Genomic DNA, 14,657 nt, shown 5'->3' on the forward strand with positions numbered 1-14,657 from the left:
GCCAATTCTCTATGTTGGTATCCCTGCCTAGCAGCTGAACCGTCTGCAGCTGGTACAGAACCAGGCTGCAAGACTGATCTTTCACCAGCCCAGGCACCAGCATGTTCACCCCTTGTTTAAAAACTCTCCACTGGCTCCCGGTAGCCAAGCGTTGCGAATTTTAACTGGGTTGTATCATCTTTAAAGCCCTGGCCGGGCTTGGCCCTGCCTTCATCTCCTCCCTCCTCCATCATTACTCACCATCACGCAACCTTCGGTCTACCCACCTTGCTCTGCTCACGACGCCCACCTTTAAACGCAAGAAGCATGGTGGGCTCAGATTCTCGTTTCTTGCTCCTTCCTTCTGGAATGCACTTCCTTTGGAGTTCAGACTTACCACCTCCTATGTCTACTTTAGGTCTCTTTTGAAAACCTATCTGTTCCGCAAAGCAAATGATTAGGCTTCTTCCTTTCCCCCTCTCTGTTGCCCTCACTTCTTTCTGTCCGTCTCCTTTTGCCCACTGTGCCAAGAAACAGTTGGGTGTATGTGCGCTTTACAAGAATTTTAACATAACATAACATAGCTGAAGTTATTCGCATTTCTCATATTTCTGAGAGAGAAAGATCCTGTAGCTGCAGGGAGTGGGGGGCAGGGTTCCCAATTCCATTCTTTAATAGTCCCACACTTCTCCAGACAAAAATGGTATGTCACTTTTTATTCACTCATTTAATTTCTGCTCTTAACTATGGCTCTGTATCCTGCCCATCCCCTTTTTCCTCATTTTTGACCACATTCCGTACTTTAAGTTTATATACTTTGTTTCCATCCTTTTTACCACCCAATGGCTTCTTCCACATGGTCTCTCTTGTTCTTATTATTTTTCTCTGTTCTTTGCTGAATTCCAATTACTTTTCTACTCTATTTTACTAAAGCAAAAATAAGACAAAGACACTTTTTTTTAACAATTTCAAATATGGTGCTTGCAAAGTTACATTTTAGAGTTGAACTTGAGTAGTGAAAAATTCAAAAGTTTGAGGCAATATTAGACTGGTGTATGAGCTATTACGGAAATCTAAGGAGGACAGCATTTTGTAGGCTGTCAAATCGGTGGGGTGCAATGTACTGCAGAAGACTATAGCTCCTATTGCCATGGACTAGTATTCAGTAGGAGTAAAAGGGGCAGGAAGTAGGTTTGTTTTGGTGCATTTACATTTTATCAACTGCTGTGGCATGTGCTTTCAGATCTGTTAGCATCCCACATCACTCATAGGCCGTGTGCTTCTGATTTGATGGTTGTGTATTCGTCAAAGATGGTAATACACAGCACCAACGGTTTTATAATAGTGTCTTTGGCCTAGTAACAGAATTTCTCAGATGATTTTTATATTTCTGGCCATGGATCACTCACTGATATCTTTATAGAAAAGAATTAAATTTGACGACGGCTTTTGAGCTCATTAACCCCTTTACTTTTCAATTGTGTAAAGAAGGTAAAGTTGAAAATAGTGTAGCCACAATCTCTCCCACCTAAAAAATCTTTTTTTCTCCTAATGTTGTTCAACGTGTACATGCTGCAAGCAAGGCATCTCAATTTCTCGGTGTGCTTGAGAAACCATTATGTTCCAAGGCATTGCCCTTTAAAGTTCTAAAACCACTGAATAAATGGCACTGTTTATAGTGTCCCCCAATAGTGTCCGAAATTAAAGTTTTATGGTCTTCATATTGGCCACGGGCAGGTAAACTACCACTAAAATCCTAGTTGGAACTTAAAGACAGCCCAGGCTGAGAAGACCAAAACAGCAGGTTTGGTCCTTCATCCTGGCCCGATACAAGAACATCCTATTCCTATAGGAGTCTTATTCTGGTGGCAGATTTTACTACAGTGCTGCAAATACTGGTGTGGTCCCAGATAGATCACAGCATGCAATATTTAGAGATTTTTCTAGAGCCTTTACTGCTCCTGCACAAACCAGTGCTACCCGACTCATACAAAGGTTTGTCTCACTGAACCCATCCAGTAAACTATACACTAGGATACTAAACAAGCATGTCTACTGTATGTAAACATTTACGTGGCATTTGGATAATATGAACATGGCCAAAGGGTAGCAGAGTGCTGTACTTTTGCCAAAATTATAGATACAGTCGAAGAATGATTGGAGAGATAGTTTGGTTCTAATAGTGGGTGTGGGGTGTTGCTTCATCGTGATGTTGTGTTCTATAATGAGGTGTCTTCAAGTACTTACCTAAAATAGGGGCAGAGTAGAAGTGGTCCAGATTGAATAGGGGATGTTGTCCCGGGGTCTTGGCACTTAAAATGGATGTGGTCTGGTGCCGTTTTTCATTCCTGCAGTTTGTCTCCTGTGTGGCTGCATGTGCACCGACAGCCACCGAGAAAGTGAGCTTGTCGACAACATTGGTGAAGTGCTAGTCATGATGGCTTTGTAGGTGAAGCAGTTAGTTTTAAAGATGGGGTGGAACGGCAAGGGAAACCTTTGAAGGATCTCCAATGTGGGGATACTAGGTTATATTTCTTCCGGCCCTTGTGCATGTATGTATGATGCTAAGTAGGGGGCAGTGTAGAGTCCGAGAGACCATAGAGAAGAGCATTGCCACCATCCAGATGAGAGAATACAAGTCCTTGAACTGTAGTAATTAACTTCGCTCTCTCAGAGGAACAGTTTCACTTTACTTAGTAAGCAAAGCTTGGCCACAATTTGGATGGCAGTAAAACTTGGTGAAGCATTTTACCTTGGCTAGAAGATGAAAAACGCACGTGGTAGCAGATCAATTAAGTCATTCCAGTTTGAAGTTTACAAAACCTGGCACGCACAACCATCTACTATTGCTTCATAGTGTATTTTACTATTTGGAATGCAGTACCAGTTGCACTGCACATGAACGAATCATTACCTTCCCTGCAGTTCTATTTTCACTTCTACTTGAAACTCTGGCTTTAGGGATTTGCTGTTGCTTAGTTTCTTTTCATTGTTGCATTTTTTCCTACCAAGGTTCAAAAGCAGCTGCAATTGTGCACCAATATTAGGTTGGCTGATGCTCAGTTTTCGAACTAAAACGCTCTTTATTAGAATTAATATAAAACTATTTTGCGTTTTGTAAACTGAAGTTTGTAATACAAAATAGAAGGAGCCAGGTATTATCGATGTCAATTACAGAGGATAAAAAAAGTTACACATAAATACCATTTTATCAAAGGTAGCACTTCTATATAAGCAGCCATTAACCCCAAAACATATATCATGCACAAATAATATATATATATATATATATATATATATATATATATATATACACACACAAAAAATCTGAAGTTAATAAACTTTGTTCTGTAGATTTGCTGTTAAAAACAAAAGAAACAAAGTGTTTCCAACATTTTATATAAAGGCAATAAGACCAATTGTCAATTAACCAAATGAAAGGGCAACGTGTGGATAGTTATTCCATTTTTTCACATTACATTGAGGAAAAGTATTCACTCTGGGTACAACTATGTTTTTTTCTACCCATCAGTTATTTTGGGTCATGTACTGACATACAAGACCCAGCCTCCATGTATTGCCCTATGTGCGGGTGGAGAAGGGAGGCCAGTAGGCAGAGGATGTAGGTGGACGTCGGCAGCTGCACTGTTCAGCTGTATGACTGCAGATGAAGTACAAAGAAACAATGAGTAAGTGTGGGGAGGTGGTGCCAAAACATAAGAACACAGCCACGGCTGGGGACGTGGTGGATGGGGGTAGGTTATGGGCGAGATGGAGAATGAGAAAATGTAGGCAGGGAGACTGTCGCAATAAAGGGGAGCAACAGAAAGGGGTGTCCCGAGGTTCTCCTACCATATGTACAGTGACAGGAGAATTTAGACTTTGGAGGTCATTAAATGGATCTCCCAAGTAGAAGTGTAAGTGGCAATGGTGTGCTGGGAGAGAGGGCAATAAATGACAATTTTACATACTACTCAACCCTTAGCAGATAAGGCATCAGAGATACTAATAAGACACCTGCTATGTAATATCTAAACAACAGTCAAATAGGTTCAATCCAGCTAAGTCGGCGAGTTGAGCTGTTCATTCTGGAGTAAGATAAAAATGTGTTGCATTTATAAGTTACATGTCAGATATAAAACTTGCACAACGCCATATTGAAAAATATTTCTTGTAGTTAGTATATTGAGAAATAGAGAAGCATTTCTCGCTCTTGGTACATCACTTACTCAGAATAACTACACATCACAATACATTTGAAAGACCAGTTTCACTGTACAGCAGGTTTGATTCAGTTACTCATTTAACCTTTCACGCCCCACTAAACTTTGAACCGCTTTCTCAATTCTCTGCTGAGGGAAAAAGTGGAATATTCTTTAGTAAGAGTTTCCCATCAGCAACATCCAAGTCAAACAAACAGACATTCCAGCTGGGCCAACAGCCATTGTCTATGGCCAAAGTAAGAGGACTTACCCTGGTGTTATTTCTTTCAGCTTTTAGTTCAGCAATCTCCTCTTCCCGCTCAAGAAGATGTTCTCTACAAACGTTGAGTTCTTTAGTAAGTGCTGCAAACTCCTGAAAAACACAAAACCAAAGTCATAAATATTTCCGACTTGTAAAAGAGCAACCAGCACTAAGGATCACTTTTGAAAGAACTGTACTGGTACCAGTTGTGGGATAATTGAATCTAGTTTTAGACAGCTCTGTGACGGTGCCAATGAGATCGAATGCGCTCAGCCTTTCAGGGAGTCCGAACAAGAGATCTGTACAAGCCAAGGGGGCAACATTCTGAAACCATGATGGACCAACAGTAATTCCTGACAGCTGATGCTAGCAACATCTGGCAACATGGGTATTTTAATTTAGGGTAATAGGTATATTAAATGCCATCACAGACAACACAATCATTTCCACCTTTAATGTTTTAATTTTAGAACACTACTAGGAGTATGGACGTAATCCGGTAAGGAGAAGGATTCCATTTTAATCAGGTAAACTGAGCTGAAATTGAAAATCTAAAAAGGCAAAATACAATGTTCAAATTGCAACCACCTTATCTAGGCTTCGTAGTTAAATACCACACGCTACGGTTATTCCTCTCAAAATTTGATTATGAAATGAGGTAATCTATCCCGTTCCCAATCAACTCCCTTTGTCAATCCATCGTCATCTGCCCTGGGAAGATTTTCTCAGAAGTATTCAGGAGCCTTAACAGAGACCACATCAATCGGGCTATAAAGTATGTGCTTTTAGGTTGGCCGCCGGAGTGTAGCAAGCCATAACAATACAGCGGTCACGACAGCGGCCCCCATTCACACAAATTGTTGGCCTCTTTCTTTATTATTAACGTACATCTCAGAAACCCCAAAGAAGCAACACTAACACACCCACACACCACATTAGGATTCCTGAGCATGCACATTTAGGCACCAAGGTCTAGGGTGAAAACAACAGACAATACAGTCAATATGCTGTAGAAAAAAACATTACTAAAGTACCACAGATATAAGCGCTTATTCATAGGCTCTTTTATAAACCTAAACTGAGCTTCAGTACATACTCCTGTAAATTCCATTATAGCAGGTAACACAATCTAACTGTGCAGGTGGAAAGTACCACCAATAAATTGAAGGCAACTATGTCCAATCCACAAAGATTTTTGCACACCCATGCATATTTTGGAATGAAGAACTGAAAATATTAAAAGCCTCAATTCGAAAGAGTGGAATTTTATTATTATAATTACACATATGGCCGTTGAGGGTTCGGTGTGCCTACAGGTAGTATCAAGGGAAGAGTAGAGTCATAAGAAAGATGATAACTCTTTAAAGTTTGTGGATATTCACCAACATTTTACATGCATATTCCCTCTCTAGAAACATGGATACACACTACTCGCACACAAAAAAGGATGGAGTAATGTTCTTTAGGATCGGAAGGAGAAGGAAACGCCCTCAATTTTCATGATGGTGTAGGAGGATAAGGTTTATTCACAGGGATTTTTCCCCCTGGAGAAAACAAAAAATATGTGCAAACATGTGTGCACCAAAGTTGGGCAATCAATTTAACTAAATACAGAGAAACAGTAAACACTGCACATTCCCAAGAGCCTGTGCTGATATTTCGTTCAATGGCAGAGGTGATCTATGGGAGTTTTTTTGTGTGGGAGGATACCATGGATTACTCAGTGGCTCAGGACCCATGAATCCATGTTTGCCAAGGCCCTCAAGGTGTGTGCAACCTCTTTCATAGGCCCTCAGGTATTTCTTGAGAGTTTCCACCGGCCTGCCTCGCATGTGCGGCAGGCTAGGGAGAGGAAGTCCCAAGAGCCTTGGGGAGCTATGACAGGGTCACAAGTGGTAGGCCCCTGCGATACCAACCCCTACTATTCCTCCCGACTAGGCCGTGTTCAAAAAGACTGTGGTGAATACAACTGATACACATATGGTGGGCTGCAGGAGGTGCTGTTAGAGGTGTGGTTACCACCATTCTGCTGAAGGTATCCCCTCCACGACTTTCTAATTTCCAGCTGGAAGGCAAGGAGGGGAAGTGTTTACGAAGGGAGGCCACAGCCTATAAGAATTTCCATTAGCCACAGTAAAAACGGAGGTCACCATTTCTGCAACGACATTTTCAAATGGGTACGTCAAATCTTGTATTTACACTTTTACAGCTAAGGAGAAAAGCTTCCTCAAGATATCTTTATTCGTAAACTGGTTTAAAGGCAGTGTACATTAAAAAAATAAAGCACACAACATATGAATAGAAAAACAGTAGAACATCAGCTGGCCCGGAAACTGACAACGTCATAATAATAACATTTACTGATTGCTATCGACGCTGGTCAATATAAGCTGGTTTAGTAATCAAATAGTAGTTTTATACAGAGCTTAGACTTTCTGCTACTAAGTACTCACATATCGTCTTTTCAAAGTGTTTAGAGTTCAGCAGACGTTCACAATAACGTAATAGTACCTCGCCTGAACACGAACCCTGAAGCAAATTGTGACTTTGGTTGCTTGTATACTTGTATTCCATATGGTATACAATACTATATATTGTATCCTATAAAAGAACAATCTGTCTGGGCAACTATGTGCACTGAAATATCAGACCTTCAATATTGATCTGTAGGATGTTCACAAGGGTAACTAAACATCATAAAACATTGCACGCTTCCAACTAATGGTCATAGAATGAGAGCATCGGAAATACATCAACATAGCTGCCATGCTTTCAGATTTATGTGTGGCATTTTGATCATTTCAGTGTAATTATGAGTGACATTTTAATGACTAAGGGCGACACTTTCAAGCGAGCAAAATCAAGCAATGAAGAGGAGGGAAACATATCAGAAATTGCAGTGCGTCTGTTAAGCTGCCATCTACTAGTCCATAGTGTACGACTGGGCAGCATGCCCAATAATGGCCACCCAGTGCACGCTGACCGTGAATAAAGTGGGCAATGTGCATGATGTGGCAATTTAATTAAATGTAGATCATGGATGGTGGTGTGGCATTAGTAAAAGTGTCAAAAAAGCGGAGCACATTTTGGAAGCACTTGAAAAGCTGCCCAGGTTTTAAATTGATAGGTGGCATCTGAATCAATTATCCTCTGCCTGTGTTCAGCATCACTATACCACACCATCCCTAATGGAATAATGACGTACTGGGTCTCTGTAGCCAGTAGTTTCAAGTACCTTGTACCCTTGAGAACGGTATGGGCCCGTATGTTCGTAGTTTGTCGTGCCCGTACCCCTTCATCTGGGACCTGGCTGAGGAGGCGGCTCGCTTGCTGTTTACTCCTTGTTCCCGCCAGAAATGCCAGTTAGCAGACTCGGACGTCTCCCACACTGTGAGGAGGACCAGTCTGCTGGTCTTGTGAAACTGGGGAATTGCCTCAGTAACTGGGACCAGCAGTGCCACTGAGAGTCTGGCCTAGCGGTTCACAGGGCAAACAGCAGCGTAGAAGGGCAGACTGGAGCAGTGAGTCTGGCGCACAGGCATATAACTACAGCCAGCCTGTACTACTGGGGTTACAATAAGGAGTCCCATTTTTCCTGCAAAATGCAATTCTTAAAGTGGTTACTGACTTCCAGACTTGACGGCAGCTAGAATTATTTCAACACAAGACCTACATCACAACAGCATTGTTAATTATTGTATAATTCAAAGCCATCTCACAGAGATCTAGCCAACATGTACGTTTTGAGCTGGCAAATATATACCGCAATCACACAAGGTAATTTTGCTCGCAACAATACCGCACACTTACTCAATTTTGCAGAGGGGCAGCAGGCGGGAGCAGTTGCCATTCCATATCTGGGCCGGCTAGCCTGGGTACCCACTATACCTGCTGGCTGGCCGCCACCACCGCTGAGGCTCGCAGGGCCCAGCTACAAGCAGTAGTCCTCTGGGCATGTGAGATGCAAACGCTTAACCACCACTACGTCGGAGCGAGCAGTATGTTTCAGCTGCCACCCGAGATGGCCCATAACGCTGCCTGGGCACGGCTGTGTCGGCGTCGCAGGATTCATCATTACTGCGGCAAGCTGATCTCATGATTGCAGGAAGCACTGCAGCAAAAAGAAACCCGCCTATAACAGAGTTTCACAAACTCACACTCCTCACCAGAATGCCACACGGTGATTGGATTCATAGTGTTAACATTGTTGCACTTGAGCGCTGCCTGCCACTCCAGCTTTTACCAAATCATACTGTAGCACTAATCAGCCAGTAGTCTCCAGGCTACTTGACAGCTGGGCTGAGGTGCTATATATGCAAGACAATGCATTTCAGTGCGGTGGTGCGGACCACTGCACACTAATGCCTGTTGACTGGTACTTGGTAGAGTTGACACTCAACACAACAATTTAATTCTCTGTTCTATGAAGAATAGGGGTTATATTTTCTGTGAATAGTTACCACTGGAATACTGTAGAGTGAACGACCAGGATTGCGGCCAAGTTATTCACTTCTATGAGGTAACTATGGGAAACCAAGGGGTATATTAGCCACAGCCGGCAATAATTATAGCTAAGCGCGCTTAGCGCGAGGATAATTATCGCCAGCTATCGCTGGATTATATCGCCGAGATAGCGTGCGAACAGCAACACTTATCTCCAATACGATATTTAATCCAGCGACAGTTGCAAACAGTGCGATTATCGCTGGAAATTCAGCGATAATCGCACAGCGATAGGCAAAACCTTGTTGATAGGGCTGGGTGGTCTCCGCTCTATAATCCACCACCCCATAAGCTATTATGCTTTAGTCAGTTGAAAAGCAGGCGTAATGAAACCTGCGATAGGCGCGGTTAGCACTACTTTTTTTTTTATCGCTATGCAGGTTAGCGTGCAGCTTGTTGATGGGAGAAATGTCTGTTAGCGACATTTCTCACGTTATTTTGGTGAGGAACATCCACTTTGCATATTATTAGAGATGCAAAGCTGGGCGATAAGGAAAAGGACGCAGAGGCATAGAAAAATGCGCTAGCTTGTTCTTGCTGATCATTTTATCACACTATCGCCACTTCATCTGAAAACGATCCGGAAACACGCGAGATCAACGCCCTACTCAAAAAACCTAAGGCAGACCCAATAGACCTCTAGAACTTCTGACCCACCTCCCTGCTCCCCTTCCCGGCCAAGGTCATCGAGAAAACCATCAACAGACAGCCAACCAGATACCTCAAAGAAAACATAATCCTGGACCCTTCCCAGTCAGGGTTCCGCAGCAACCACAGCACAGAGACTGCCCTCATCGCCGCCACCAAGGACATCAGACTTCTCTGCCGCCTTCAACGCCATCTGCCACCGCACACTACGTGCACACCTCCACGCTGCAGGGATTTGAGACAAGGCTCTGGATTGGACCACCTCCTTCCTCTCCGGCAGAACCCAGAGTGTTCCAAAGCCTCCGAGATAATCTGCGGCATACCCCTGGGTTACTCCCTCAACCAGACGCTGGTCACCATTTACATGACCCCGTTCGCATACATAGCCCGACAGCACAACCGCAACATAATCTCCTACACCGAGACACTCTGCTGATCCTCTCCCTCACCAAGGACCCCATCACCGCCAAAGTCAACCTCCACGAAGAAATGAAGGCCGTCGCCAACTGGATGAAAACCAGCCGTCTGAAGCTGAACTCGGACAAGACAGAGGTCCTCATCCTCTGCTCCAACCCTTCAGCCTGGGACGACTCCTGGTGGCCGACGGCACTGGGGGTAGCCCCGACACCCATCGACCATGCATGCAACCTGGGAATGATCCGCGACTCAACGCTCTCAATGACCAAGCAAGTCAATGCCGTCTCCTCCTCCTGCTTCATCACCCTCCGCAGGACCTACAGATGGATCCTAACAGATACAAGAAAGACAGTCACCCAGGCCCTCGTCAGCAGACTCGACTACGGAAACGCCCTCTACGCGGGAGCCCCGACCATGCTAATCAAACGACTACAACGCATCCAAAATGCCTCGGCACGACTGATCGACATACCACACCATGTCCACATCACCCCCCACCTGAGAAACCTGTACTGGCTCCCCGTCAACAAGAGGATAACCTTCAAGCTCCTCACCCACGCACACAAGGCACTCCACAAGACTGGCCCAGCCTACCTCAGACGGCTCTCCTACATCCCCAACCATCAGCTATGCTACGCCGGCCTCTCACTCGCCACCGTCCCGCGCATCCGAAGAACAACCACCGGTAGGAAATCCTTCTCCCACCTCGCCGTCAAGACATGGAACACCCTTCCACTGAGCCTACGACAGACTCAAGACCTGGCTGTTCGATCAGTAGCGCACCACCACCCCCAGCGCCTTGAGACCCTCGCGGTTATGTAGTGCGCTTTGCAAATGATGGATTGATCGATCAGAAGATGGTGGGATGCCAGTTTTTTCCCTCCAATTTTGGTGGGTAGTCGAGGAGCAAATCTAAAGTTAATTTACTTTTATTTTGGGGGAGGCAGGGGGGAGGGTGCATGTTTTGTATGGCACCACCATTTTATCCGTCTTTGCATATATAATTAAAGCAGGGGGAAGTACATGGTAGGGGTCAGACATAAAATTATAGATAGCTAAACAGTGAATAGCATGAAAGTTTTTACCTTGGGGTCCTGGGTGATATCAGACAGCGTGGCTCTTGTTGTCCAACTGATGTCGCACAGAAACCCTCTGTGCAAAAACATCTGTTATTGTGGCACGGTGCATTTAAATTAAATGAATAAATAGATGTGAGAGGAGCATCAGCCATCAGTGGTATTCTTTCTGAAAAGGTAGTTTGGTGTGTGGACAGATTTAAAAGAAAAAGGGAAGCATTTGCTTCCAGGCGCTTTGCCATTAACAGGTAGATAAATGCACACAGGTGCAAAAGAGTAGCAGCACTTCATAAACAAAACTGCTGCCTGCCTCCACACACTAGTATGTGCGTGTAAACAGAACAACAGGGACAAATGGAGGTCGTAGGTCAATATTAACGTACTGTGCGGACACGATTGCAGAAGCCATGGTAAAGGCTCTGTTAAAAAAAAACAAGTTTTCAACCCTTAGACCTGAAAAACTATCGACCTATTTCGCTGCTCCTGGAGTTAGTAAAATTACAGAAAAATTACGTCAATCTAACATTATCATCTTACCTGGAGACTCATAATCTTCTCCATCAGACTGGTTTCCGTCCACTACGGGGAACAGAGACGGCCCTACTTTCAGTAGTGGAAGAGTCAAGTAGGATAGTAGACGTTGGTGGCACCGCAGTAGTCCTCCTTCTTGACCTCAGTGCGACCTTTGATACCGTTTACCATCCGATTTTGATCCATAGGCTCAGCAATTTAGGTATCACTGGAACTGCCCTGGCTTGGCTAAATTCTTTTCTGAACAACAGATCCTTCCAAGTTTTTGATCATCAAGTTACCTCCAAACTGACACCTCTTCGTTGTGGAGTGCCGCAGGGATCTTCCCTAAGCCCCAACTTGTTTAATGTTTATACTTGCACTCTTGCAGAGGCAGTTTTACCCTTTGGAGTCCATATAGTCCATATAGTCACCTACGCAGATGATACACAGTTGGTGATTGGGCTCAATAAAGAGGAAAGTTCTCCTCTCTGCCTCCGCCTTTGCCTTGAAGAAATTGCAAGATGGATGAGCGATTTTTTTCCTAAAATTGAATGGGGAAAGAGTGAAATCATAATCCTGGGTAAACAATCTCCCCATAATTTGACTGAAATTTGGCTTATTACGATGGGTCCGTCACGCACGCCTAAGACTCGGTTAAAGTGTCTGGGCGTCTGGATCGACCATGAACTCATATTTAAAACTCCTTAAAATGGTCTGGAAGGTTCTTCGCCTCCTCCCTTTTCAGGCTAGAAAAATAACGGTCCAGGCCCTGGTGCTATCCAGGATGTATTACGCAAACGCCCTCTACCCGAGTGCGCCTGTTGCTACTCTCTCTAAACTACAGACCACTCAAAATTGGGCGGCAAGACTTTTACTGGGCATTCCCAAACATCACTCCGCCAGACCTGCCCGTAAATCACTTCACTGGTTGCCAGTTCAGGAGAGAGTTCATTTCAAAACCTTATGTATCGTTCATAAGTCTTTGTTTAAAACTGGGCCCTCCATTCTTTAAGGTATCATCCAGCCTCATGAGCCCAATAGATCCCTTCGCTCCAAAACTAAGAACCTGGCCACCATCCCTAGGATTAGGAAGGCCAGAAGCGGAGGTGGATCTTTCTCATTTAACGCCGCCAGACTTTGGAACTCCCTTCCTTCCCATCTTCGCACAGAACCCAACCACCTCTCTTTTCGTATATCTTTGAAAACATTTCTCTTTCCAAACTGAGTGACACTGCCCCACTGGTACTGTAAGCGCTGGGATGTCTCCGGGTAGCCATGCGCTATATAAATGTCTTTTACAATTACAGAATCGCGATGGGTGGGTTATACTGTTGTCCTAGAGAAAAGTACCAAAAATACCAAAGGTTTTTGTTGAGCATATATGTATTAATCACATAATAAAGAAAAATTGAACAAAAAGGAAGCAATTTGTGTAAAAGTGTCCCAAATGTGACATGAACCTAACAGTTGAGTGACATATGAAAATATTTACAATGTTTCACGAATCTTTATACGGAAAACGACCATGTCTGAAGTATGATAAGTGCTGTGTCAGTCGTGCGCTTTCTTCAATAATGTCAACAGCGTTTCGACCCTCTCTAGGGTCTCATCAGGACCTATGATATTTTGATGACACTTTTGCACAAATTCTTTCTTTTTGGTACAATGTGTTTATTATGTGATTAATACATATATGCTCAACAAAAACCTTTGGTCCTTTTTACTATGACATCAGTATAACCCTCCCATCGCGATTGTGCACCATTATATAATTTAAATACATACTATTCCACAGGAACCATTGTTTTCTTGTTATAGTCAATCACCCTGGTTCCGTAGTGAATAGGGTTCCCTTGTTCTCCCCTATTGACGCACGATTTCAGGTCAAGAAAGAATTTGTCAAACCATATGTTGAAAAAGTGCCCAAATTCTGAACAAGAGATTAACTGTACTCCTCAATTTTGAATCCTTTAGATGATTTTAGCAGAGAGAGACTTGAAAAGGCAGTAAGTAAACATGTACAAAGGTTACGTACACTTACAATACTTTTACTCTCAAGGACATCAGAAACTGACAAACAAACTATAGTACTTATCTTATCCTTGGAGCCACCTACTCTGTACGATGGATTATTGTGTAATATAAGGATACCTCTGGTTCTCATAGCAGCTGAAAGAGTATTTGAGCAAGGCCACAGGAACAACAAACCTGTGTCCGCAAGTGGCGCTTTTGGATGCAGCAGTGTAAAACCTCAGTGAGGAGTCATAAATCGGCCTGTGAGACACTTACTGAGATTTCTTTTCCTACTTTCGGTCAGTGCGAGCCTACCTGAAAGCACAATGACTTGCCTTGTCCATCATGTGTTTGTCTCTCCCATCCCTGAAGCTAACCTTTTTACTTGTGTCCTTCCACAACTCACTTTTAGGGAACTTCCTTCTTTTTGCTTATGCACTCCAAGAGAGTAAATGTGTTTTTCAGTCGACTCCCTCATGTGTTTCTCCCCCCTGTGCTCTGCGCTGTCCAGTCACATTTGTGTGCCTCACTCAGCACGCAGTGTTACTCTCTCACGTGTATGTTTTTCACTCCCCCGCACCCTATGTTGCTCATACTTGCTTTCATGCTTCTTCTCTCATCCCATGTTGTGTGCTGTTTTCACCCTCCCACACCACTCCCTGTTGCTTCCCACCACTAACACATCCCCTTCGTTTCCCCCACCAGTTGTTTCTTTAAAATAATTGGGGGGGGAAGGAGGGGACAGACAACTCACATTACTGCCTTTTAGGTCTCCCTGAGCCAGCGCATGGGTTGCTCCGAGACATTTAGTAGCTGAGTTTTCAAAGTGCTACCCCACACTTTGGCTGGCCTAGGGGTGGCGTTCAGGCGAGCGTGCACGCCACAGCCACCATCTGTCTTTTATGGGTCATTAAGTGCACCACTCTACCGCACGTCTTGTTCTTCAAAGTCTGTAAGTAGTCACACTTTTGCCCGCCACTACTGCGGTACCTCATCTTTGGACTGGATTTTGCTGCATCTTTGTACCATATACCTTGTCTTTTT

General features: G+C 43.8%; 1 protein-coding gene across 10 annotated transcripts in view; it reads right to left on the minus strand.

The window, feature by feature from the left end:
- The window catches only part of PPFIA1 (PPFI scaffold protein A1), a 922,132-nt gene that overhangs the window by 749,055 nt on the left and 158,420 nt on the right, over positions 1–14,657 (minus strand). For all 10 annotated transcript variants that reach the window (XM_086959570.1, XM_086959566.1, XM_086959563.1 and 7 more), the window contains exon 3: positions 4,453–4,554. In XM_086959570.1, the coding sequence (XP_086815696.1) occupies positions 4,453–4,554 (102 nt within the window). The remainder of the gene's footprint in view (positions 1–4,452; positions 4,555–14,657) is intronic.

The sequence above is a fragment of the Lissotriton vulgaris genome, chromosome 2_2 (assembly GCF_964263255.1).
Source record: "Lissotriton vulgaris chromosome 2_2, aLisVul1.2, whole genome shotgun sequence".
NCBI classification, from domain to species: domain Eukaryota; kingdom Metazoa; phylum Chordata; class Amphibia; order Caudata; family Salamandridae; genus Lissotriton; species Lissotriton vulgaris.